The 25379-nt window shown below is 42.3% G+C and overlaps 1 protein-coding gene across 1 annotated transcript in view; it reads left to right on the top strand.

Annotated features, from left to right (window-relative positions):
* Positions 1-492: 492 nt before the first annotated feature.
* Positions 493-25379, top strand: part of SUSD5 (sushi domain containing 5) — a 36075-nt gene continuing 11188 nt past the window's right edge. The window contains exons 1-4 of the mRNA XM_024743477.1: positions 493-553; positions 1833-2468; positions 10297-10474; positions 15597-15715. Coding sequence (XP_024599245.1) covers positions 493-553; positions 1833-2468; positions 10297-10474; positions 15597-15715 — 994 coding nt within the window. The remainder of the gene's footprint in view (positions 554-1832; positions 2469-10296; positions 10475-15596; positions 15716-25379) is intronic.

Here is a 25379-nt window from a genome sequence, read left to right as displayed (position 1 = left end):
TAAGGGTTTACTTTTCGCCATTTCTCTTTATGTGAAACAGCACTTAAGTGAAAATAACCAGTGATAGTGGTTAATATTACTGTTTTAGCTCCAAGTGAGACTTTGAATTGACATATTCCCAGATCATACAGAAACTGACAGAACTTTGTGCTTCCTCTGTTTTGTTCCAAATTATGTTCATCCAAATGAAAGAAGAGAATAAATGGAATGTGCTGGTTGTTTTCCAACTGCCTCTCCAGATCCACTCTACCCTCCCCTGCGTGACTCTGCGTCCTGGGAGAATGACCTCTGAGGACTGTGGCACCTGTGCTCCTTTGCCGTCCAGCTGTCAAATGGTTCAGCCACCAGGAGGCATCAGGAGGAATCTAAAGGGCAGAAGGAGAGAGAGATTGGGGTATTTCTTCCTCCCTCCCTCCCTACCATACCACTGGCAGCAACTGTGTTCCTCTACCTGTGGTTAACCTCTCCATTCAGGTAGCCCCTTTCATGACCATGCTCCTGCTGGATTTTGATAACACCTCCAACTCCCCTCATACCTTCAGGCCTCACGGTGGTAACCCTTCCTGCTGTTGACAGTCCCAAGGGCTTTACCGTCCCTTATTGGTTCTCTCAACCCTGCCCGTGTTTCTGTCTGTGGTCCTTTCATTAAACTCTTTTCTGTTAAACTTATTTACTCTTCAGGGCAAGAACTGAACTCATTACTCGTGAAGTATGTGTAATTAAGGTATAAATAGCATTCAACAAAATGCACAGATTTTAAGTGTACAGTTTAGTGAGGTTTGAGAAGTGTATACACTCGGGTGACAGCCATCCTCATCAAGATACAGAATGTTCCCATTACATCAGAAGTGTGTTCCCATCTCCTCAAAGGCAACCACAGATTATTTCTGCCCCTTTGTGAACTTCATATAAAAATGGAATCATACAGGGACTTCCCTGGCGCTTCCACTGCAGGGGGAGCGGGTTCCATCCCTGGTCAGGGAAGTTCTGCATGCTATGCGGTGTGGCAAAAAAAAAAAAAAAGAGAGAGAGAGAGAGAGAAAGGAAATCATACAGTATGAACTCTTTTACTAAAGCTTCTTTCACTCGTCATATTTTTGAGATTCATCCACGTTACTGAGTGCATCAGGAGCTCCTTCCTCTTACTGATGAAGAGTATTCTATTGCATAAACATGACGCCGTTTGTTTTTCTGTTCGTTGCTTGATGACATTTGGGTTGCTTCCAGTTTTTAATTATTGGGAATAAAGCTGCTATGAAATTTGGGTATAAATCTTTTTGTGCACATACGTTTTCATTTCTTTTGGATATACACCCAGGAGCGGAATTCTGTGTCTTCAAGGAGGTGTATTTTTAACTTTATATGAAACAGACAAACAGTTCTCTAAAGCAGTTGTACCAAATAAACCTTTAGAGCGTGCTATCTCTCCAAATCAGGACAGGGCAGGACGGGTCTGAATAAAGACAAACTTTAAAATTTCATTAGAATTCGGTAGTAATATCCAATTGACTATTCTGAAAGCAATCGTAGGCACAGCTCCTGAAGGAATCAATGCGTATTCCTGCAGGTGCCTTCTGCCCCCTCCCCTCCATTCTCAGCAATAACCAGGCTTTCAAAGGTCCCCTCCAGCCCAGACATGTGAATTCTCACTCCTCAGGTTACCAGCTAGCTGTTGCAAGATGCATAGTTAAGTAAATTAATTTACACTCACATGTGAATGATTGTCAGGCCTTTTAGGGAAGGGGAGTCTCGCTATTCCGTGCGTTTCACTCCTCAGAGTGAGGCTGGCAAGTTAGAGCTTCCTTTTTCGTAAAAATGTTCTTCCTCTACAGGAGGACGCGAGCTGCAAAGTCAAGAGTCAGAGCACAGAGTTAGGCATCAGTTTTTTCACGGTCCTCCCGGAGCGGGGGTGTGTGGGGTGGGTTGGCCTCTCAGACTGCGTCACCCTTTCGCAGAGGGTCCCCAGGCAGGCGGGGGTTCCCTGCAGCGGGCTCTCCGTTCTCCCCGCCTCCACGCGCCCTTCCCCTCTGCCCCGGAGGCACCCAGGGAGCTCGCCGTTCGTTCGGCTCAGCCTCTTTTGGCACCGAGGCCCCCAGGTGCCCAGCACGAAGGCGGAGCCCGGCTACAGCCGCCTCCCCGGCGCCGAGTACTGGACACCCTGGGAGCTCGGGGCCCCAGCGCTGCGGATCTGGCATCCCCAGCCTCCCTGGCTCCCCGCGCTCCTCCCTGTCTGCGCGCCGGGCGCGAAGCCTGCGACGCGCGAACAGAGCACAGCACGCGGAGCCGAGTGGCGTGCGCGGCGCAGTGGCGCGGGCACCCCCGATTGCGGCGCAGCCAGAGCCCGCGCTCCAGCCACCCGCCCATGGACGCCCGGACCATGTCTGCCAAGGGACCCGGCTCCCGCACCCGGCTCTGGGCGGCGGCGCTGCTCCTGCTCGGCCTGCCAGGGCTCTCCGTGCGGGCGGAGGGTGAGTGTCTGGGGAGTGCCCGCGAGGCGGCGGGCCCGGGGTGGCGCGTGGGTTCTCAGTGGGGAAAGTGAAGCTCGCCGGGGCTGCCCCCTCGGACGAGCCCGGAACACTATCAGCCTGGGAGGAAACAAGGAGCGCAGCTGTCCTGCGACCCCGCCTCCCTCTTGCAGCTCACCGAGTCCCCGCGCGCCCAAACGCCCCCACAGGGCCCCTGAACCACTCCTTAATGCACAAGAGAAAGCCTGTGCTTTGGTCCTGCAGGCCCACCTCTAGCTTTCCAAGATCTCCTTGAAAGGTCTTTAAAATGAAATCACGTCTAGGGTGCCCTGGAACCTCCTCTGCCGAGACATAATTCCCCACGTCTATTAAATGTGCTCCGAATGGCAAGGCCAGTGATTACAAGATTCCCTTGGCGTTTTGGCTTGGTCCGGGAAGATCTGAAAGATGAGTGGAAATCAGCTAGGCAAAAGAGAGGAGAGGGTCTTGGGGAGAGGAAATAGCACGTGCAAAGGTCCTGTGAGTCACAGGGGAAATGGGATAAATGATAGAGTGGCTGGAGCGGAAAGTTCAAGGTGAGGCTCTCCTTTGACAAAAAGCTAGACAGGGCTTCTCTGGTGGCGCGGTGGTTAAGAATCCGCCTGCCAATGCAGGGGACAGTGGTTCGAGCCCCAGTCCGGGGAGATCCCACATGTTGTGGAGCAACAAAGCCTGTGTGCCACAGCTAGTGAGCCTGCATTCTAGAGCCCGCAGGCCACAACTACTGAAGCCCGCATGCCTAGAGCCCAGTGCTCTGTGACAAAGAGAATCCACCGCAATGAGAAGCCCGTGAACCACAACAAAGAGTAGCCCAGTAGCCCCCGCTCGCAGCAACTAGAGAAAGCCCACGCATAGCAACGAAGACCCAACACAGCGAAATATAAATAAATGAAATAAATACATTTAAAATATAATAAAAACAAAAAACATTTTTAAAAAGCTAGAGGAAATAGGTAAGGACCAGATTTTTGCGGGTTCTGAGAATTGACCCATCTTTTGTTTGTTTTTTCAACCTGAATTCAGCTTTCAATACTTCCCTAAACTTAGCAGGATCACAGCCTTAGATCAGCTCAGTTTCAAAAAGCTAATTCAGCTGTGTTTTGATTTTGGAACAAAACCCCGTTGACTTGGTGCAGAAGGATCTAAAAGAAAAGAAGCTAGCATGTTCCCACATCCATGAGGGGTTACTAGTAAATCCAAGCTTGGGACAAATTAGATTGATGAAGGAGAAAAACCCTCAGCTGATTTAGGATGCTTTGTATATTTTAAAATGTCATCGCTATTTAGCAAACAATATTGGGTGCAGAGAGAAGATTTGACAATAAGAAGCATGATGGTTAGGGAAAGGAGAAAGCAAGGGAAAAACCTCCAGATAGTAGCTTAGAATTTTGGGTTCTCTTTGTCCTAAGTGCCAGCTTGTAGAACTCTTTCCTCCTAATTAAGGATGACTGTCTTATTTCTCCATATGCTCAGAGAGAGTGTTAGAGGGGAAAACACTGTTAACTTTAAAGGCTCCTAGTGATCACTGTTAATTTTTAATTGAGATAAAATTCATGTAAAATTTACTGTTTTAAAATGCACGATCCAAGTGTTTTTAGTACAGTCATCAACCATCACCACTCTCTCATATCTGAAAATTTTCATCACCCAAAAAGAAATCCCATACCTAGTAGCCGCCAATCCACTGTTAATTCTTTTTTTTTTAATTCACTTATTTATTTATTTTTTGGCTGCACTGGGTCTTCGTTGATGTGTGAGGGCTTCCTCTAGTTGAGGCTAGTGGGGGCTACTTCGTCGTTGAGGTGCACAGGCTTCTCATTGCGGTGGCTTCTCTTTGTCGCGGAGCACTGGGCTCTAGGCGCACGGGCTTCAGTAGTAGTGGCACTCAGGCTCAGCAGTTGTGGCTCGCAGGCTCTAGAGCGCGGGCTCAGTAGTTGTGGCTCACGGGCTTAGCTGCTCCACAGCATGCAGGATCTTCCCCGACCAGGGCTCGAACCCGTGTCCCCTACACTGGCAGGCAGATTCTTAACCACTGCACCACCAGGGAAGTCCCTGTTAATTCTTTACTGTAGTACTTTTTGGCCTGACATTGAGTCATGAAAATTAAGCTGATTTTAAAGAATGCAAGTAGAATAAATTGGAGCTAGTATTAACCTTTGAACAATGTATACTATTGTACCAATTTTAATTCCTTTTAAAGAAATATCTCTGCAACCCATGAGGCTTTAGAGTTTCACCCCACTATAACTGCTGAAGTGGAATGCCAGATGGATATGGATCAATATTTTATGTCTATCTGGCTTGATGTGGGTCATAGAAAATTTAAGACAGAAATATCGTTGGATAAGGAGAAAGTAACGACAGCACCAGGCATATTTTCTTGTTAACACTTGGCCAGAAGTGCCTCCGTTTCTCCCTTCTCCTTTCCTTCTCCCTTCTTCCGCAATGGAGAACTATAGGTAAATTTGCTTTCAAGAAACTCCATTTGCTGAGCTCCAACTTTTATAATAGAGCCATTGAAGAATTAGAACCTATTTATGAAAGGATTCTTTTCTTTACTAAATATATGCTTAACTACCACTTTTCACATTTAGGTATTTATGTGCTACAGTGATGGAAGGAGGAAGAAGAAATGTGCAGCTAAACTGATGTGTTAAGACATTTGAAGAGAGAATTTGGAGTTATTAAAAATTCCATAGACTTATTCAAAAATAAGTCAAACTCAAATGAAAAACATTTAGTTTTACATTGGACTAATTAGATGTGTATCTTATACATAAAAAAGACCTGCTACTGTAATTTTAAAACACTTTTGAAACAGAAAAATCTTCGCATTAACTGAATGCAAATTAACTGTGTTTGGGTAAAGACTGCAGGAAAAGATTCATTAATTCAACAGATAATTTGAGTGTCTACCATATACTAGGTACTGTCCTTGCTGTTGAGGATAGAGCAGTGAGGAGAAACAGGTCCTTGCTATCAGGGAGCTTAAACTCCAATGGGGGAGAGAGTCATTAAGCAAATAATTATATGAATGAAATGTGAACTTGCGATTTTGATAAGTGATAAGATTAAAGGACGGAGGTATTATGAGGGCATATATTAGGAGATTTTTGACTTGGCGTAGGAGGATCTGAAAGATAAGAATTAACTAGGCAAAGGGGGGAAGAAAGAGGATCTGGATAGAGAATAACATGTACAGAGAAACTATGAGTGGCAGAGAAAGTGGGACATGTGTTAAGAAACAGAGTGACTGGAGCCCAGAGTCCAAGGTAGAAGTAGTTTGAGATGATGCTGGGGAAACTGATATGGGGCCAAGTTTTATTTTAATCCAAAAAAGAGAGACTGATCAGGTTTGCATTTTGAGAAGCTCACCCTGAGAGTAGGAAGAATGGATGGCACTAGGGCAAGATTGGATGTGGAGAGACCATGTAGGGTGCTATTTCACTTGTGCAGGTGAGAGAGGGTGGGGGTGGAGAGGAGGATGGGATGAATGGAAAGGGTCTGGACTGAAAAGAAAAATGTGAGTCATCCATGTCAAGATGGCCTTTGAAACCATGTGTGTAAATGGAATCCTAGGGAAAAGTTTTACTATGAGAAGAGATGACCTACTTAATTTCTGCACAGGTTTTTGTCACTTAAGTAAAAATGTTTTACTGCAACCTTGCTGAACTGTTCTAGTAGTTTTTTTAGTGGATTTCTTAGGATTTTCTATATGCAAGATCACGTCATTTGCAAATATAGCTTTACTTCTTTCCAATCTGGATGGCTTTTATTTCATCTTCTTGCCTACTTGCCTTGGAGAGAACTGCCAGTACAATGTTGAACAGAAGTGGCAAGAGCAGACATCCTTGATCTTAGGGGAAGGTATTCAGTCTTTCACCACCAAGTGTGATGTTAGCTGTGGAATTTTTATAGATGCTCTTTATCAGGTTGAAGATACTCCCCTCCCTTCTTAGTTTGTTGAACGTTTTTTTATCATGAAAGGGTACTGAATTTTGTCAAGTGCCTTTCTGCATCTATTGAGATGATCATGTAGTTTTTGTCCTTTATTCTACTGATAAGTTGTATTATATTAATTGATTTTGGGATATAAACCAACCTTGTATTCCTGGGATAGATCCCACTTGGTCATGGTATATAATTTTTTTTTTTATGCTGCTGGATTTAGTTTGCTAGTATTTTTGTTGAGGACTTTTCTGTCTATATTTATAAGAGATAATGGCCTGTAGTTTTCTTTTCTTGCGGTGTCTTTTGTCTGGTTTTGGCATTAGGGCAATTGTGGCCTCATAGAAAAAGCTGGGAGGTGTTGTTCCCTCCTGTTCTATTTTTTAGATGAGTTTATAGAGAATTGTTATCAAGTTCTTTTTAGCTATTTGGTAGAATTCATCAGTGAAGCCATCTGAACATGTGCTTTTCTTTGTGGGTAATTTTCAATTACTAATTCAATCTCTTTACTTGTTAAACGTCTATTCAGATTTTCTATTTCTTCTTGAGTCAATTTCAGTAGTTTGTGTCTTTTTAGGAATTTTTCCATTTCATACGAGTTACCTAATTTTTGGCATACAGTTATTTGGGGGTTTTGGGGGGGATTTTTGGCCATGCCGTGTGGCATGTGGGATCCTAGTTCCCCAACCAGGGATGGAACCTGCGTCCCCTGCACCGGAAGCACGGAGTCCCAACCACTGGACAGCCAGGGAAGTCTGGCATACAGTTGCTTATAGTAGTCCTTTATAATCTTTGTATTTCCATACGGTTGGAGTAATAACTGCCCTCTCATTCCTGTTTTAGTAATTCAAGTCTTCTTTTTTTTTCTTGGTCATTTTAGCTAAACGTTTGTCAATTCTGTTGACCTTCCCAAAAACCAACTTTTGGTTTTACTGATTTTCTTTATTGTTTTTCCTTCTCTATTTCATTAATTTTTGCTTTAATTCTTATTATTTCCTTCTTCTGCTTGCTTTGGGTTTAGTTTGCTCTTCTTTTCCAGTGTTTTCCAACAGGTCAGTGTATGAGGGTTCCCTTTTCTCCACACCCTCTCCAGCATTTATTGTTTGTAGATTTTTTGATGATGGCCATTCTGACTGGTGTGATAGGATTTTTATTTGAGATAATTTTTCTTATTTTAATGTGGGCATTTATAGTTATAAATTCCCCTCTATGCAGTGTATTAACTGCATCCCATAAGGTTTAGCATGTTTTGCCTTCATTCATCTCAAAATATTTTCTAATTTTGTGATTTCTCCTTGTCTCATCAGTTATTTAGAAGTGCTTGGTTTCATTTCTATTTATTTATGAATTTCCCAATTTATTTATGTTATTAATTTCTAATTCTACCCCATAGTAATTAGAGAAAATACTTTGTACAATTATAATCCTTTTAAATTTATTATGGCTTATTTTATTGCCTAGCATATGGTCTACCCTGAAGAATGTTCCACGCGCACTTGAGAAGAATGTGTATTCTGCTGCTGTTGGGTGCCATTTTATACAATCAATGTTCACTTTTATTTAACTGTGTATTGATTTTTTTCCCCCTTTCCATTCCATCTTGCCTCTCAAATAATTTTCTTTCTGCCTGAAATACTTCTTTTACTATTTCCTACAAGGAGGATCTGGTGGTGGCAAACCACCTTGATTTTGGCTTATCTGAAAAAATACATTTGTTTCATCTTTGTTCTTTGAAATATATTTTCAGCGAGTATAGAATTCTAAATTTGCAGCTATTTTTTGCTAGTAATTGTATTCTTGCTTCCATTGCTATTGTTTTAGAAGACAGCAGTCAAACTGCTGCTACTTTGAAAGTATTCTCTCCCTTCTCTCTATCTGCTTTGATAATATTTTCTTTGTCTTTACCATTTTGCAGCATCACTGGTATATATATATACTTATAGATATTTTTCATATTGGGATTTGTTGTTGAACTTATCCAATCTATGTATTGGAATATTTATCATTTCTATAAAATTCACAGGCATTTTGTCTTCAGATATCACTTCCACCTCAGTTTTTTCTCTCCTCTCTGGGAATTCTGATTAAAGTATATGTTAAGCCTTATTCTTGGGACTTCCCTGGTGGTGCAGTGGTTAAGAATCCACCTGCCAATGCAGGGGACACGGGTTTGAGCCCTGATCTTGGAAGATTCCACATGCTGCAGAGCAACTAAGCCCATGCGTCACACTGCTGAGCCTGTGCTCTACAGCCCACAAGCCTCAACTGCTGAGCCCACGTGCCACAACTACTGAAACCCATGCGCCTAGAGCCCGTCTCCACAACAAGAGAAGCTACTGCAATGAGAAGCCCATGCACTGCAACAAAGAGTAGCTCCTGCTTGCCACAATTAGAGAAAGCCCACACGCAGCAACAAAGACCCAACGTGGCCAAAAATTAATTAATTTTTTAAAAATCCTTATTCTTTCCTTCATGTCTCTTTATTATCTTAATATTTTCCATCTTTTCTTGTTTCTTTACTACATTTTGGATGATGTCTTCTGATTTCTTTTTTTTTTTAATATTTACTTATTTGGTTGTACTGAGTCTTAGTTGAGGCAAGTGGGCTCCTTAGTTGCAGCAGGTGGGCTCCTTAGTTGCAGCTCACAAGTTGCGGCTTGCCAGCTCCTTAGTTGCAGCACATGGGCTCCTTAGTTGTGGCATGTGAACTCTTAGCTGCGGCATGCATGTGGGATCTAGTTCCCTGACCAGTGATCGAACCTGGGCCCCCTGCATAGAGAGCATGGAGCCTTAACCACTGTACCACCAGGGAAGTCCCCTTCTGCTTTCTTTTTCAAGATTAAGTTCTTTGTTTAAACGTGTCTGATATTCAGCCAAAAATATTTATTGCATTTTAAATTTATCATTGTATTTTTAATTTCTAGAAGTCCTATTTTGTGCTTTTCTCAGATCAGCTAAGCACTTTTTATCATTTCCTATTCTTTGCAGATATTTTCAAATTTGTCTTTTATTTCTTTAAATATAGTAATCATGACTGTTCTACAATCTGTGCCTGTTAACACCAGTATTGGACTTATTTTTAGGTCAGTTTCTGCTACATGTGGTATCTGTTGCTTCTCACTCATGGTGCCTTGTTTCCTTGTACACTTCACTGTTTTTTACTTCGGTGGTCATAGCCTTTGAATAAGTATTTGTATGGGATCTCCTGAAGCATAAAATGAAGGGTTTTTTTTCTCCAGAGAGGAGTTAGTTACAATTTTTCCTATCAGGTGTCTGAATAAATGTCAGTCTCAGGCCACTTTAAGCTAAATCCATGGCTTGAAGTGTCTTAGACATAAATTTTTGTTAGAACTACAATTCCAAATCAGGATTAGCACTTGGCCTCCTAGCACCAAGACAGCTCATCCAACAGTTCTTGAGAATAAGGGAAGGGGATATTTTTTATCCTTGTTCACTCTTATCTTGAGACTATATATATGTATACCGTGTCTTCTTTACCCATTCATCTGTTGATGGACACTGAGGATGTTTCCATGTCTTGGCAATTGTAAATAATGCTGCTAAACATCTTTTTAAAAGGAAGATTTGAAGGGCTTATCCAGATAAACATGCGAGAACAGGCAGTTAAATTTTTTTTTAAGTTAACAGGTAAAAATAGATTCAAACACCAGTGTAACTGTCATCACAGTCCAGGGACAAATGCAGTGAGGTAGTTGCTGCACTTGTATCTTTAGGCAAGTGGGAAACTACAGTTCTGATGGGCATCTACCAGAGGGTGAGTTTGCTGAGACTAAATTCCCGTGGATCCTAGAGTCAGCCTGTGTCCATGCTTGTCCTCACACAGGGAAGCTCTTTGTGCTGGAGTCTCAGAATGGCTCTCAGGGCCTGGAACTAGAGGCCGCTCGGCTTTCCTGCAAGAGCAGAGGCGCTCACCTGGTGTCTGCGGACGAGCTGCGGAAGGTGGTGCGGGACTGTGCCTTCTCCGTGTGCACCACGGGCTGGCTGGCGGACGGCAGCCTGGGGTAAGTCAGGCCACCTGGGGGCTCTCCTGCCAACTCACCCCACCTTGCCATCAGGGCTGATACGGGGCTCAATAGAGGTGCCAGGATAGACAGAGTGCAATGGGCTGTGGCTTCCAGTATATTCTTATTTTGAGTTAAATATAAAAACAAAATGTTAAACAAAATATAAAAACAAAAATGTTAATAAAAACATTTTTCTGGAGTTCTGTCACAGTTTTTTCCTCTTTGTTATTCTAAATTTCCTTTTAAGTTACAAAAGAAAAAAATGCTTGTAAAAATTTCAAATAATACAGATATATATAAAGTGCAAAGTGAGTTTCTCTCTTCTTCCCCACCTCAGAGGTAATGACTCTTAACTATTTGATATATATTCCTTATCTCTTTTTCTCTGTGGATATTCATCTGCATCCATAGGAAGAGGAAGACGGTATTGAGGTTTTAAAATATAACCACGAGGGACTTCCCTGGCGGTCCAGTGGTTAAGACTCCGCGCTTCCACTGCAGGGGGCACGGGTTCGATCCCTGGTCAGAGAACTAAGATCCTACATGCCCTGTGGCGTGGCCAAATAAATAAAAGTTGAGAGTCATCAGATCAATTTAAAAAAATGATAAATTTAAATAAATTTTAAAAAATAAAATAAAATATGGCCACAAATTCTTTCACATTGCTCCCATTGAGAAGTGGGGTTTATGTCCACTCCCTATGAATCAGGGACAGCATAGTACTGCCTCGACCAGTAGAATACAGCAGGAGTGATACTGTGTGACTTCTGAGGGTAGGTCGGAAAAACCCATGGTCAGATTTCCGGGGACACTTACTTTTGAGATGCTATCTATGAAGACCTAGGAAGCCCAGGCCACATGGAAATGCCTTATGTATGTACTCTCACCAATAGCCCCAACTGATGTCCCAGCCGATAGCCAGCATTAACTACCAGAAATGTGAGTACAGATGCCTCCAGGTGATTCTAGCCCCCAGCTATTGACCTAGGCAGCCTGTGAGTCTTTCCAGCTCAGCCTTAGACATTACAGAGCAGAGACAAGCCTTTCCCATTGTGCCCTATCTGAATTCCTGACCCATGGAATCCTTGTGGAGAAGTAATTCTGTGGCCAGCTAGGAGAAAACATCCCATTAGTGCTGTTAACTACTCCATTAGTCATAAACAGAGAAGGCAGGAGCCACTCCACGTTTTCCTTCATGCCACAGGAATGTGAAAGAACAAATGGGCTCCAAAAACTACTTTGCTTGATAATGACCCTGAAGGTGTCTGGCTGGGAGATGGCCATAGAAAACACATGCAACCATGTTGATTCACATCTCCAAAGGTGCCACATGTAAAGGCAGCAATTGAATAAAGAGAACAAATGAGGTTACTTCCAAAGCTTTTCAGTGAATCTGCAATTGTAGCCCTCTCTGCTTTATATTTCACATCCAAGTTCCTAAATAGACAAAATATGTCCCACGTATGCATGTTTCCATAACGTAGTCAAGTGTGGATATTTTTCATAACTCTGTCACTATCATTATATCAGATAACCAGGGTATTCTAAAGATTCTAAAGAGCCAGCTTGGAGCCAGGCTTAGGTCTCCCAGGCATTACAAATTGAAACTGAGTCATTGGAAAGGTTTATCCTCTCTGGGTTTCCTGTAAGGTGTTAAGACATGTTAGTGGATCTCTAACTTGCTTAGATGCTATTTTTGTTGTTGTTGTTGGCCACACCGCACAGCTTATGGGATCTCAGTTCCCTGACCAGGGATGGAACCCCAGCCCTCAGTAGTAAGAGCTTGGAGTCCTAACCACTGAACCACCAGGGAATTCCCTTAGACGCTATTTCTTTAAAGTAAACACACTTACTTGATATATTTACTACATGACATTAAAATAGTGTTCCATGTTAATGTTTCTGGAACCAAGAAGTATCTGACCATTAGTATGGACATTTCACTGTGCATCTTTCCTGCACAGCTATCTCCCCTCCCCACCAAAAACTAATTATTAAATGCATGGCGCATCTTGCAATTGATGGCATAGTAGCTACATAGATCTGATCTGTATCTCCATGACTTTATATTCAGTACATACATATATCTAGAAGATGGAGATCTAGAATGGTGAATCTAGAATTCGGGGCTATTTGTCTTCTGGGAGCTTTTACAGATTTCATAAAGCGTGTTTGAAAAGCTGAGAAGCGACTTATATAGCCTCATAGGACTAGGAGAACAGAGATTTGAATTCAGGTTTTATGTATGTGGGGGCCAAGGGAATCCTTTTGCTTAGGGTTGGAACACTGAAGGGCTGTACCCTAGGAGTCATAGTAAACTGGAACAAGTACACAGGCCCTCAAAGGAGCTGCAGCATAGCGTCGAATCCTCTGAAGCCATGAGTTTGGATTGAGATGATACTAGAGTTGCAGTGTTCCAGATAGGTAGCAGAACTGATTTTAAAAATCTTCTCTGGAGGAAAATAATATTATCCTAGACAATTTATTTCCACAAACTATTTTAGCAAATATAGGATCTGTCAAGCAAAATAAAATAACCAGTCACATAAGGAGACAAGGCAACAAGATAAAAATAGCCAATAGAAACTCTAGATGTTAACACTGGTAGATGCAAACTTTAAAAGAACTCTTTAAAATGGTCAAAGATACAAAAGACAAAAAGGAGAATTTTGGCAGAAGATTGAAAAGTATAAAAATAACCAAATGAAAACTCTAGAAATGAAAAATACAGTAGCTGAAATTAAGAACTTAATGGATGGATCTAACAGCTGATTTTAAGAGTCAAAGAGAAAATTAATGAACTGGAAGGTATTTCAGAGGAAGATGTCCAGAATAAAGAACAGAAGAAAAAAGGATGAAAATATAGAAGAAAGGGTACAAGGCAAAGAAGATGCATGTAACTGGAATTCCAAAAGGAGAAGAGAAAGAAGACAAAGCAAAAGCAATATGAGACTTAGCTACAACCGTGGAAAAACATCCACGCACAGATTCAAGAAGCCCTACAAAGCCCGAGTAGGATACATAAAATAATTTCACGACTTGGAACGACATGGTAAAACTGGTAAAAATCAAATATGAAGAAAAACTATTAAAAGTAATAATAAGAAAGAGTACCTTCAAAGGAGCAACAATAAACTGACAGTGAAAGCCCCAAGACTACTGAATGAGGCCCTCAAAGTGCTGAAAGGTAATTACTGCCAACCTAGAATTCTATACCCAGCGAAAATATCTTCCAAGAATAAAGGTAAAATAAAGAATTTTCAGACAGACAAAAGGTGAGAGAATTCATCATACATGATCTGCACTAAAAAAAAACCCAACACTGAAGGGTGTTCTTCAGGCAGGAGGAAAATAATTGCAGGTGGATGGCTGGAGATGCCAAAAGGGATGAGTGGAAAAAGTAAATATGAGGGTGAATTGGAATTATGTACAGATGGTCCCTGACTTACGGTGGTTCAACTTACAATTTTTTCTAACTTTATGATGGTGCAAAAACATTATGCATTCAACAGAAACTGTTCTTCAAATTGTGAATTTTGATCTCTTCCCAGGTTAGTGATATACTGTCTGATACTCTCTCATGATGCTGGGCAGTGAAGTAAGCTGCAGCCCCCAGGCAGCCATGTGATCATGAGAGTAAACAACTGATACACTTATAACCATTCTGTACCAAGACAACCATTCTGCTTTTTCACTTTCAGTACAGCATTGAATAAATTACATGAGATATTCAATGCTTTATTGTAAAATAGACTTTGTGCTAGATGATTTTACCCAGCTGTAGGCTAAAGTAAGTGTTTTGAGCATATTTAAGGTAGGCTAGGCTAAGCTCTGATGTTCAGTAGGTTTTGTGTGTTATATGCATTTTTGACTTACCATATTTTCAACCTACAATGAGCTTTTGGAGATATAACCCTGCTGTAAGTTGAGGAAGATCTATAATTATATAAAGCAGTAACAGTAATACTAAACACTAAAAAATGGTATATCAGTCAGGAAGTGTTTTAAGTATGTTAATACATAGTATTTTAAATTGTGTTGTTAGGAAAGAGAGTAAAAGTAACATTAGGGCTTCCCTGGTGGCGCAGTGGTTGAGAGTCTGCCTGCCGATTCAGGGGACACGGGTTCATGCCCCGGTCCGGGAAGATCCCACATGCCGCGGAGCAGCTGGGCCCGTGAGCCATGGCCGCTGAGCCTGTGCGTCCGGAGCCTGTGCTCCGCAACGGGAGAGGCCACAACAGTGAGAGGCCCATGTACCGCAAAAAAAAAAGTTAACATTAAATTTTAATAAGTCAAGGAAGAGTGTTATAACCTCTGTGGTAACCACTAAAAGAATAGTAAAAGAACATATAACTTCCAAACCAATACAGAAGAAAAAGAGATTGCCAAAAAGGAATTCAAACAATCAAAATATGGGGAAGAAAAGAGAGGAAGAAAGGAAGAAGAATGGGCAGAACTAATAGAAATATGGCAGATTTAAATTCAAAGAGATGTTATTAAATTAAGCAGATGTGATGCTCTAATTAGAAAACAAGGACCATCAGGTGGATTTTTTAAAGTTCTACTATTTGCTGTTTACAAAAGATATCCTTAAATCATGGGGCAAAAATAAATTATAATGGAAAGTCACATATATGTAGAAATGAATGATACTAAAATATAACATACTCAAACTCATGGGATACCACTAGTGCTATACCTGGAGGAAAATGTAAAGTGTTAAATGCTTGTGTTAGAAAAGCAAAGAGGCTGAAGGTTCATGAACCAATGATCCATCTTAAGAAATCCGAAAATAACAGCAAAACAAACCCCCCAAAAAGAAGAGAACTAATAAAGAGAAGACAATTTTATGAAATAAAAACCAAGCATATACTAAAAGAGATCAACAATGTATTGCCCCTTAATCTTTAATTGATCTATGTGACCTCAACTCAAGCACCACCTATAACTTCCTGCTTTTAGACTTCTGGGGAGAGTATTGATACTTTATCATATGGTACTTTCAGCCAAAACTCCTGAATCAGGAAAACCTCTGCTGATTCAGAGCTGACAGCAGAAAAGAATTCTTTCCCAGTTTTGGTTAGTTCTCCTAACCCAGTGTCTTCTTTGTCTGTTTTAGGACAACCATGTGTAGCAAGGGGAGTGGTGAACAGCAAATCATGAGAGCTGTCGATGTGCGAATTGAAAGCAACCCAGTTCCTGGTGGCACATACAATGCCCTGTGTATTAAGGATGAAGGTCAGTGCCAGAGCCTTTGTAAAGGTTTCAGAGGGTGTGCTCGTGGGGGCTGACCTCTTAGGTTGTGTCCTAGAAACTGACCTTAAGATGAGGATTCACTGAACATCATGAATCAAGAAGACTTCCAAAGAAAAGCCAACACGGCAGTAGGGACGTGGACAGGGAAAGGAAGGGGGAAGGCAATGGTGCAGCACTAAGCAAAGTCCACGGTGGCCGTGAGGCGGGGGGGTAACTTTGGCTCAATCCTGCAGGGAATCTCTGGAGACAGTGACCACAGGTCACCACGGTTTCCTGATCAGGGGTGAGAGAACAGGGGTATTGATACCACTGAACTTGTCAGTCATTGTTTAAGGGCTGCTTCAGGGAGATATAAATTCCCAGACTCTTCTGGTTTTCAGTGTGCTCAGACAAAGGTTATGATAGCTGAGTCACCCTCCAACAAAGATGCACAGATGATCACCCAGAGCCCCTGTGCGTGGGAATGGTAAAGGGATCTCGGAGATACGGGCAGACCCCTGACAGCATGTGCTGCAGCTGCTGATACCACTTACCCTTTGGTCTGTCTTCATGGTGGAAATTTTTCTAAAAAGAAAAAAAATCCTTTTTTTCCTGAAAGGAAATTTATAGGATTTAGGAAACTGCTCCTAGAAAGAAAAATACAGCTTCCTTCTGGGAAATCAGCTGAGTGGTGAGGAGAAAACCATAAGGGAGTGTCCAGGGCAGCGTTTCATGTGCACTGGAAAAAGTACACCTTCGTTATCAGAAATATATGCTGCTGAAAGGGAATGTCCGTGAAAATGGGGAGAAAGCGAGCTGCTTACTCATCAGTCATAGAAATCAGCACAGGAACTGCCAGGCTGCACACTGGTCTCATCTGGGAAGTTTTAAGAACTACTGATACCTGGGTGCCAGCCCTAGAGATTCGGATATAAATGTTCTGGACATTGGGTTTTTTTTAAGCTGCTCAGTGACTATAACATGTAGCCCAGTTTGAGAATTAGCTCTCTAATGCAGAGTTTCCCAAAGCTCTCTGATGATGAGATATACCAGATGAACTTATTAGAAATGCAAACCCTCAGGCTACATCCCAGAGGCACCAAATCCCAATCTCCAGGGAAGGGGTCAGAGGAGTTGGTAAATCAAAGAGCCACAGTGAACCCCACAGCCCTGGCTGGTGCTTGTTAGATGTTTATTGGCGGTAGGCTTCTCTGCTGCCATGACATCTCCCTCCAGGAAGGGTTCTACATTTGCTAACTGCAGTCAAGCAACTGAAAGATGTGGCCATGGAAAGCCCTGGGGAGAACAACATCCATGGTTTGTTTTTTAAAAAAAACACATAAGTAAATGAAAACGATCCTTTGAATCTCAAACATAGGAAAGGTTCAGATCCCTGAGGGAGACAGGACAGAGCCAGAGGAAAACCAGCATGACCTTCTTTCTTTAGTGATCTCAAATGGATATGTGGAGCTTCTGAGTCTGATCTCTTTCCTCCCATGAACAAGAGGTAGCAGCTAGCTTTTGCTGTGTAACATACCACCCCCAAATGCAGTGGCTTAAAACAACTGTTTGTTTAGTTCACTATTTTGGGGAAAGGGCAAAAATTTGTGTTATTCTTCTGGCCTCGGCTGGGCTCATTCACGAGTCCGCAGTCAGCTGCTGGGTAGGGGCCTTGCTTCTGGGTGTTGGCTGGATGTTGACTGGGGTGATGGGTAGGGGGCAGGCACTGAGCCATGTGTTCCTCATCATACAACAGGAGATCCTGGGCTTTCCACCTCACAGGCTTCAAAAGGGTTGTTGTGTATGCAAGTGTGTGCCCCTTTGCCCACAACTGTAGTGCATGAAGCCAGAGGTTGGAAACATCTGTTCACATCCTATAGGGCACCAAGTTTAAAACCATGACAGTGACTCCAAAACTGAGTTATTGCCAAACCAATAAGATGTGCCTCCTGATATACTGCACTCAGAGGAGCACAACTTCAGCTCAGTAGTATTCCTGCCGAAAATGTGCAACCTGAATCTAACCATGAGGAAGCTTTAGCCAAACTCAAGTTGAGAAACATCGTACAAAATGACTGGCCTATACTCTTTTAAAAATGTCAAGGAGGGCTTCCCTGGTGGTGCAGTGGTAAGAATCCGCTTGCCAGTGCAGGGGACAAAGGTTTGAGCCCTGGTCCGGGAAGATCCCTCATGCCGTGAAGCAACTAAGCCCGCGCACCACAACTACTGAGCCTGCACTCTAGAGCCCGCGAGCCACAGCTACTGAAGCCCGTGCGCCTAGAGTCCATGCTCCACAGCAAGAGAAGCCACCGCAGTGAGAAGCCTGCATACCATAAGGAAGAATAGCCCCCACTCACCGCAACTAGAGAAAGCCTGCATGCAGCAACGAAGACCCAATGCAGTCAAAAATAAATTAAATTTAAAAAAGGAAAGAGAAAGAGGGAATTCACTGGCTGTCCAATGGTTAGGACTCCGCAATTCCACTGCAGGGGGCGCAAGTGCGATCCCTGGTTGGGGAACTAAGATCCTGTAAGCCTCCTGGTGCAGCAAAAAAAAAAAAAAAAAGACAAAGAAAGGCAAGGCAACTGTTTTGGATTAAAATAGACTAAAAAGACTTGACAACTAAATGTAATTTGTGATCCTAGATTGTATTTTGGACCAGGAGAAAACAGCTATAATTGATGAAATCTAAATATGGATTTGAATTAGATAATAGTAATGTATCAATGCTTCAATTCCCTGATTTTGCTAACTACTACAGTTATGTAAGACAATATCCTTGTTCTTGGAAATATATACCAAGGTTCTTAGGGACAAAGTGACATCATATCTACAACTCATTCTCAAGTGGTTCAGAAAGGAATTACAGGGACTTCCCTGGTGGTCCAGTGGTTAAGAATCCACCTTCTAATGCAGGGGACATGGGTTTGATCCCTGGTTGGGGAACTAAGATCCCACATGCCGTGGGACAACTAAGCCCACACACTGCAGCTAGAGAAGCCCGTGTGCTGCAATGAAGAGCCTGTGTGTTGCAATGAAGCAAAGACCCAGAGCAGACAAAATTAAAAAAAAAAAAAAGAATTATAGATATACATATTCATATATGTATACATACACATATGTGTTTATGTACGATATATATTTTCTATATATATATATATACATATCTATATCTATCTAGAGAGAGAAAATGGTAAAGCAAATGGGGCAAAATGAACACACATTAGTAAATCTGGATAAAGGGTTTATGGGAGTTCCTTATTTTTTAAATTTTTCTGTAACTCTGAAATTATATGAAAATGAAAATTTCCCCCCAAATGATCTACATACTCCTCCCAAAACAACAACAACAACAGGAAAGCACAAAACAAAACAAAGCAAAAACAAAAACATGAAGCAAATCCATGATGCCTATCAGCTTATGTAAAGACTGATGCCATTTTAGCAAGTGAGCCCTGTGTGGGTGTCTTTGAGTCAAAGCGCTCAAGAGCCCCGCATCCAGGGCAATTTGCCTGAGCCTAGCTTGCCCCCCTCCCCTCCCCTCCAGGTCAACATGGAGAGCTTGTGTGGGGAAAACTGGAGTCTTGGTCCAACGGGGCCTAACTTGTGAGGAGGCTTCAGATGGGTGATGAAGGGGCTCAGGAATGCATGCCGAGGTGGGATTAGGGTCAGAGGGCTGCTCTCTCTCGGACTTTCCAGAAAAGCAGGATGGATTCCCCATGATCCCTCAGAGAGACAGCCCTGTCCCTGTTCCTCTGCCTTTCCTTCTTTAGAAAGAGCATGTAAATGGCTCCCAAATGGCTCTTCACTTTTCCTCAGGGGAGCCTTGTAGACAGTCAACCAGGGATTATCACAGTAAGTGAAGTAAGTCAGACAGAGAAAGACAAATACTATATGATATCACTTATATGTGGAATCTAAGATATGATATAAAGGAACTAATTTACAAAAATAAAAACAGACTCACAGACTTAGGAAACAAACTTATGGTTACCAAACGGGAAGGGGGGTGGGGGAGGGGTAAATTAGAGATTATTAGCATATACAAACTGCCATATATAAAATAGCAGATAAAAACTACTACATATAGGGATTTCCCTGGTGGTCCAATGGTTAAGAATCCGCCTTCCAATGCAGGGGACTCGGGTTCGATCCCTGGTCGGGGAACTAAGACCCCCACATGCCGTGGGGCAACTAAGCCCGCACGCTGCACCTACTGAGCCCGCGTGCTCTGGAGCCCGCACGCCACGAATAGAGAGAAGCCTACACGCCACAATGAAAGATCCTGCATGCCACAACTAAGGCCCAACACAGACAAATAAATAAATAAATATTTTTTTAAAACCTACATATAAAGTAGATAAACAACAAGTTATATATATATACATGAATCACTTTGCTGTACACCAGAAACTAACATAACACTGTAAAGCAACTATACTTCACCAAGGGAAATCTGTGTGCCAAAGGAAGGTTAAGAAGCCAAGAAGAGGCTCCTGGGGAGTGCACGTGAGGTCTGGTTCAGCAGACACCCAGGTGCAGTATCACCTCTAAGGGTTGCCTTTTTCCTGATGATGCTTCATTGCACCTAGCCCTGGGCTGCTGCTTCTCTTTGGCAAGACAGGAAGAATGAAGGGTGCTAACTCCAAAAATGGCAGACATGTGCCTCATAAAGAGCCCAGAAGGAAAACAGTCTGTGGAATGTTCAGGAAGCTGCCTCCTGTGTTTCTCTTTTGAAATAAAGTTCATCATGAATGTAGGCGTTTCTCTGTTTCCTTTCAGTATTTTTGTTTCACTGACAGTGAATTTCCAGCCCTGTGGTGACCTCACTTTAATAAGTGAAATTATTTTTAACCAACTGGATGCTGATGAAATGAGCTGCCTCCACTTGGGTTCTCTGGCTCTGCTTCTCTTGGCAGCTTGTCTGTGGAGTCAACAGCGTGGGGTCTGGAGGCTTCAGGTCTCCTCTCACCTTCTCCCTGTAGCACCCAAGGCTCACTAAGGGTGTGCTTCTGTTTCTCCCCCTCTAAGCCAGGGCTGGCCTGGCTGCTCTCCCCGCCAGCCCACCTCACCTTCTTAGCACTGTATTTCACCTCCCCTGCATACGTTACTCCTACCTGTATCTCCCTTAAAAATAGAAATGGAATGATTCCCTTCCTTTATGTCTTCAAGAAGAGAGGTGAGGGTCTTCCCTGGTGGTCCAGTAGTTAAGACTACACACTTCCACTGCAGGGGGCACAGGTTCGATCCCTGGTCAGGGAACTAAGATCCCCCAAGCTGCAGTGTGGCCAAAAATTAAGAGAGAACTGAATGCTCACCTCTCAGGTGAGCAGGAATTTTTGAGAGTAGCCACCTCCCAGATCTGCTTGAGGAGGCGCTGTGCCTCAAGATCAGCTTTGGGGAAATTCCAGCAACTATGGGAGACTGGAACCAATGAACTGCAATGCTTTGAGCAGCTGATAGAACTTATCCAGTTCAGGGTCTCCTGAGGGAGTGTGGAAGAGTCTGCACTCATTACCATTGACCTGGCACTGGCCAATTTTTCATTTATTTGTCCAGGGTAATGCAAAGCAGGGCTCAGACTTGTGGGTGCTTCAGATAGATAGATAGAGAGAGAGAGAGAGAGAGAGAGGACTCCTCTCCACCCTCAAAGAGTTGATGGTGTATAAGGACAAGTAAGAGATGAATGAGTTTCCATGGCACAGAGGAGGAAGGGAGACTTCCTGAGGCAGTGGCAGCTGAGGTGGAATTTGAAGGATTTTGTTCTGTGGGGATAATGGTTAGGGAAAGGAGAAGAGGACACTGCAGAGAAAACAGCTGGAGCACGGGCTACAAATCTGAGATACCAGTGGTTCTGGGGAGACTAGCTCTGGGTGAGCCCTTGTCCTAGTGCTTCAGAGAATGAGTTGGGTTTGGAACATCCCTGGGGGCTCGAGTAGCTGCTGGGCAGCCCAGATAATCCCACTGCAGTTATTCCCAACTTGATCTATAGATTCAATGCAATCTCAGTCATAATTCCAGCAAGTTATTTTGTGGATATGAACTAATTCTATAGTTTATAGGGAGAGACAAAGACCCAGAATAGCTAACTCATAATTCAAGAAGAACAAAGTTGGAGGACTGACATGACTCAACTTCAAGACTTACCTAGAGGGAGGGATAGATTGGGAGTTTGGGATCGACACATACACATATTTAAATTAGATAACCAACAAGGACCTACTGTGTAGCACAGGGAACTCTGCTCAATAATCTGTAATAACCTAAATGGGAAAAAAATCTGAAAAGGAATAGATACATGTACATGTATAACTGAGTCACTTTGCTGTACACCTGAAACTAACACAACATTGTTAATCAACTATGCTCCAATATAAAATAAAATCTTTTTAAAATTAAATTTTAAAAGACATAAAGTTGCAGAAATCAATACAGTGTGGTATTGGTGAAAGAACAATGGAATCGAGTAGAGAGCCCAGAAATAGACCCACATAAATATATATAGTTAACTGATCTTTGACAAGGGAGCAAAAGCAATACAATGGAGCAAAAATAGTCTTTTTAATATAGGTGCTGGGACAACTGAACATCCACATGCAAAAGAAAAGAACCTAGACACAGCCCTTACACCCCTCACAAAATTTAACTCAAAACGGATCACAGACCTAAATGTAAAATGCAAAACTACAAATATCCTGGAAGATAATACAGGTGAAAACCTAGATGGCCTTGTTTATGGTGATGACTTTCTTGATACAACAGCAAAGGCACAATACATGAAGGAAGTAATTGTTAAGCTGGACTTACTTAAGATTGAAAACTTCTGCTCTGCAAAAGACAGTGTCAAGAGAATGAAAAGGCAAGCCCTGGACTGGCGAAAATATCTGCAAAAGACATATCTACTAAAGGACTATTATTCAAAATATACAAAGAACTCTTGAAATTCAACATTAAGAAAATGAACAGCTCAATTTAAAAATAGGCAAAAGACCTGAACAGACACCCCACCAAAGAAGATACACAGATGGCAAGTAAGCATACGAAAAAATGCTCCACATCATATGTCGTCAGGGAAATGCAAATTAAAACAACAATGAGGGACTTCCCTGGTGGTGCAGTGGTTAAGAATCTGCCTGCCAATGCCAGGGACACAGGTTCGAGCCCTGGTCCAGGAAGATCCCACATGCTGCAGAACAACTAAGCCCGTGCGCCACAGCTACTGATCCTATGATCTAGAGCTCGCAAGCCACAACTACTGAAGCCCGCACACCTAGAGTCCGTGCTCCACAACAAGAGAAACCACCGTAATGAAAAGCCCGTGCACTGCAACGAAGAGTAACTTCTGCTCGCCGCAACTAGAGAAAACCCACGTGCAGCAACGAAGACACAGCACAGCCAAATAAATTAATTTAAAACAAAAAAACAAAAAACAATGATTTACCACTACACATCTAGTAGAATGGCCAAAATCCAGAACACTGATGACACCAAACGCTGACAAGGATGTGGAACAGCAGGAACTCTCATTCGTTGCTGGTGGGAGTGCAAAATGGTGCAGCCACTTTGGAAGACAGTGTGGCAGTTTCTTACCAAACTAAACATACTTTTACCATGCGATCCAGCAATCACAGTTCTTGATATTTACCCAAATTAGCTGAAAACTTAAGTTCACACAAAAACCTGTACATGAATGTTTATTAGCAGCTTATTTTCCTAATTGCCAAAACTTGGAAGCAACCATGATGTCTTTCAGTAGGTGAATGGATAAATAAACTGTTAGCACTTCCAGACAATAGAATATTATTCAGTGCTAAAAAGAAATAAGCTATCAAGCCTTGAAAACACATGGAGGAAACAAATGCTTATTACTAAGTGAAAGAAGCCAGTCTGAGAAGGCTATGTACTGTATGATTCCAACTATATGACATTCTATAAAAAGCAAAACTATGGAGACAGTAAAAGGATTAATGGTTGCCAGGAGTTAGGAGGAATGAATAAGTGTAGCACAAAGGATTTTTAGGGCAGTGAAACTGTTTTGTATGATACTACAATGGCGGATGTATGTAATTATATATTCAAAACCCATAGATTGGGTTTATACAATCAAAACCCATAGACTGTAGAACATGAAGAGTGAACCCAAATGTAAACTGTGGCCTTTGAGAGATAATGACATGTCAATGTAGGCTCATGGATTGTAACAAATGTACCACTGTGGTAGAGGATAGTGAGAAGGCTGTGCCTGGGTAGAGACGGGAACATGGGAAATCTCTGTGCCTTCCACTCAATTCTGCTGTGAACCTAAACCTGCTCCAAAACTTAGTTTATTAGTTTAAAAAAACTTAGTTTTTTTAAAAAGCAGGCACTCGGTAATAAATATGATATAATCCTCTTTATGTTAACACACACACACAATATCATATATTATCGCTTATATGTGGAATCTAGAGAAATGGTAGAGATGAACTTATTTGCAAAGCAAAAACAGAGTCACAGATGTAGAGAACAAACTTACGGTTACCAAGGGGGGAAGAAGAGGGTGGGATAAGTTGCAAGATTGGGATTGACATATACACACTACTATGTATAAAATAGATAACTAATGAGAACCTACTGTAAGCACAGGGAACTCTACTGAATGCTCTGTGGTGACCTAAATGGGAAAGAAATCTAAAAAAGAGTGGATATATGTATGACCGATTCACCTTTCTGTACAGCAAGAAACTAACACATCACTGTAAAGCAACTCTACTCCAATAAAAAATAATACACACACACACACACACACACACACACACACACACAGCTACATATGTAGTATACCTATGTGCATCTCCATCAGTATTTATTTGTAAATACCAAACCGGTAACAGTGTTACCATCAGGGTCGAGGTTGGGGGAGGGGAGAGGCATCCTCTACTCTACAGTCTGTAATATTTCAGCATTTCACAAAGAGTACCACTTGCTGCTGGGCAGTGTCTCTGGGTCCGCCTTTCAAGGAGACATTAGAGGATAATATTGCCTGGCAATTTAAAAATACAAAGTTGTGGGACTTCCCTGGTGGTCCAGTGGTTAAGAATCCATCTTCCAATGCAGGGGACGTGGGTTTGATCCCTGGTCGGGGAACTAAGATCCCACATGCCGCAGGGCAACTAAGCCTGTGGGCCACAGCTAGAGAGCCTGTGTGCCGCAACTACTGAGCCCACACGCTCTGGAGCCCACATGCCACAACTAGAGAGAAACCCGAGTGCTGCAACAAAGACCAATGCAGCTAAATAAATAAATAAATCTTTTTTTAAAAAAAAAATAAAAACACAAAGTTGTAGCACTTTTATTCATTCAACAAGTATTTTTTGAGTGCTTCATCTGCGCCAGGCATTCTGCCATGTCCTGGGGATGCCAGGGTGAAGGAGATCTCAGGTTAAGGTGCAGGCAACACCCATGGGGGAGAGGGGGTTGCTTTTTGTTTTTCCTCTTCTATTGTTCCGTTCCTTTTGGATTAACCCAATATTTTATATTATTCCATTTTACTTCCTCTACTGGCTTCTTTATTTTCAGTATTTATTTACTTGGCTACATCCGGTCTTAGTTGCAGCATGCAGGATCTTTGCAGTGCGTGGGCTCTAGAGCTAATGGGCTTAGTTGCCCCAAAACATGTGTGATGTTA

This window comes from Neophocaena asiaeorientalis, unplaced genomic scaffold, assembly GCF_003031525.2.
Source record: "Neophocaena asiaeorientalis asiaeorientalis breed wild unplaced genomic scaffold, Neophocaena_asiaeorientalis_V1.1 scaffold332, whole genome shotgun sequence".
Taxonomy (NCBI): domain Eukaryota; kingdom Metazoa; phylum Chordata; class Mammalia; order Artiodactyla; family Phocoenidae; genus Neophocaena; species Neophocaena asiaeorientalis.
Note: the sequence above shows the minus strand (reverse complement) of the source record. Positions and strands in the feature narration are given on the sequence as shown.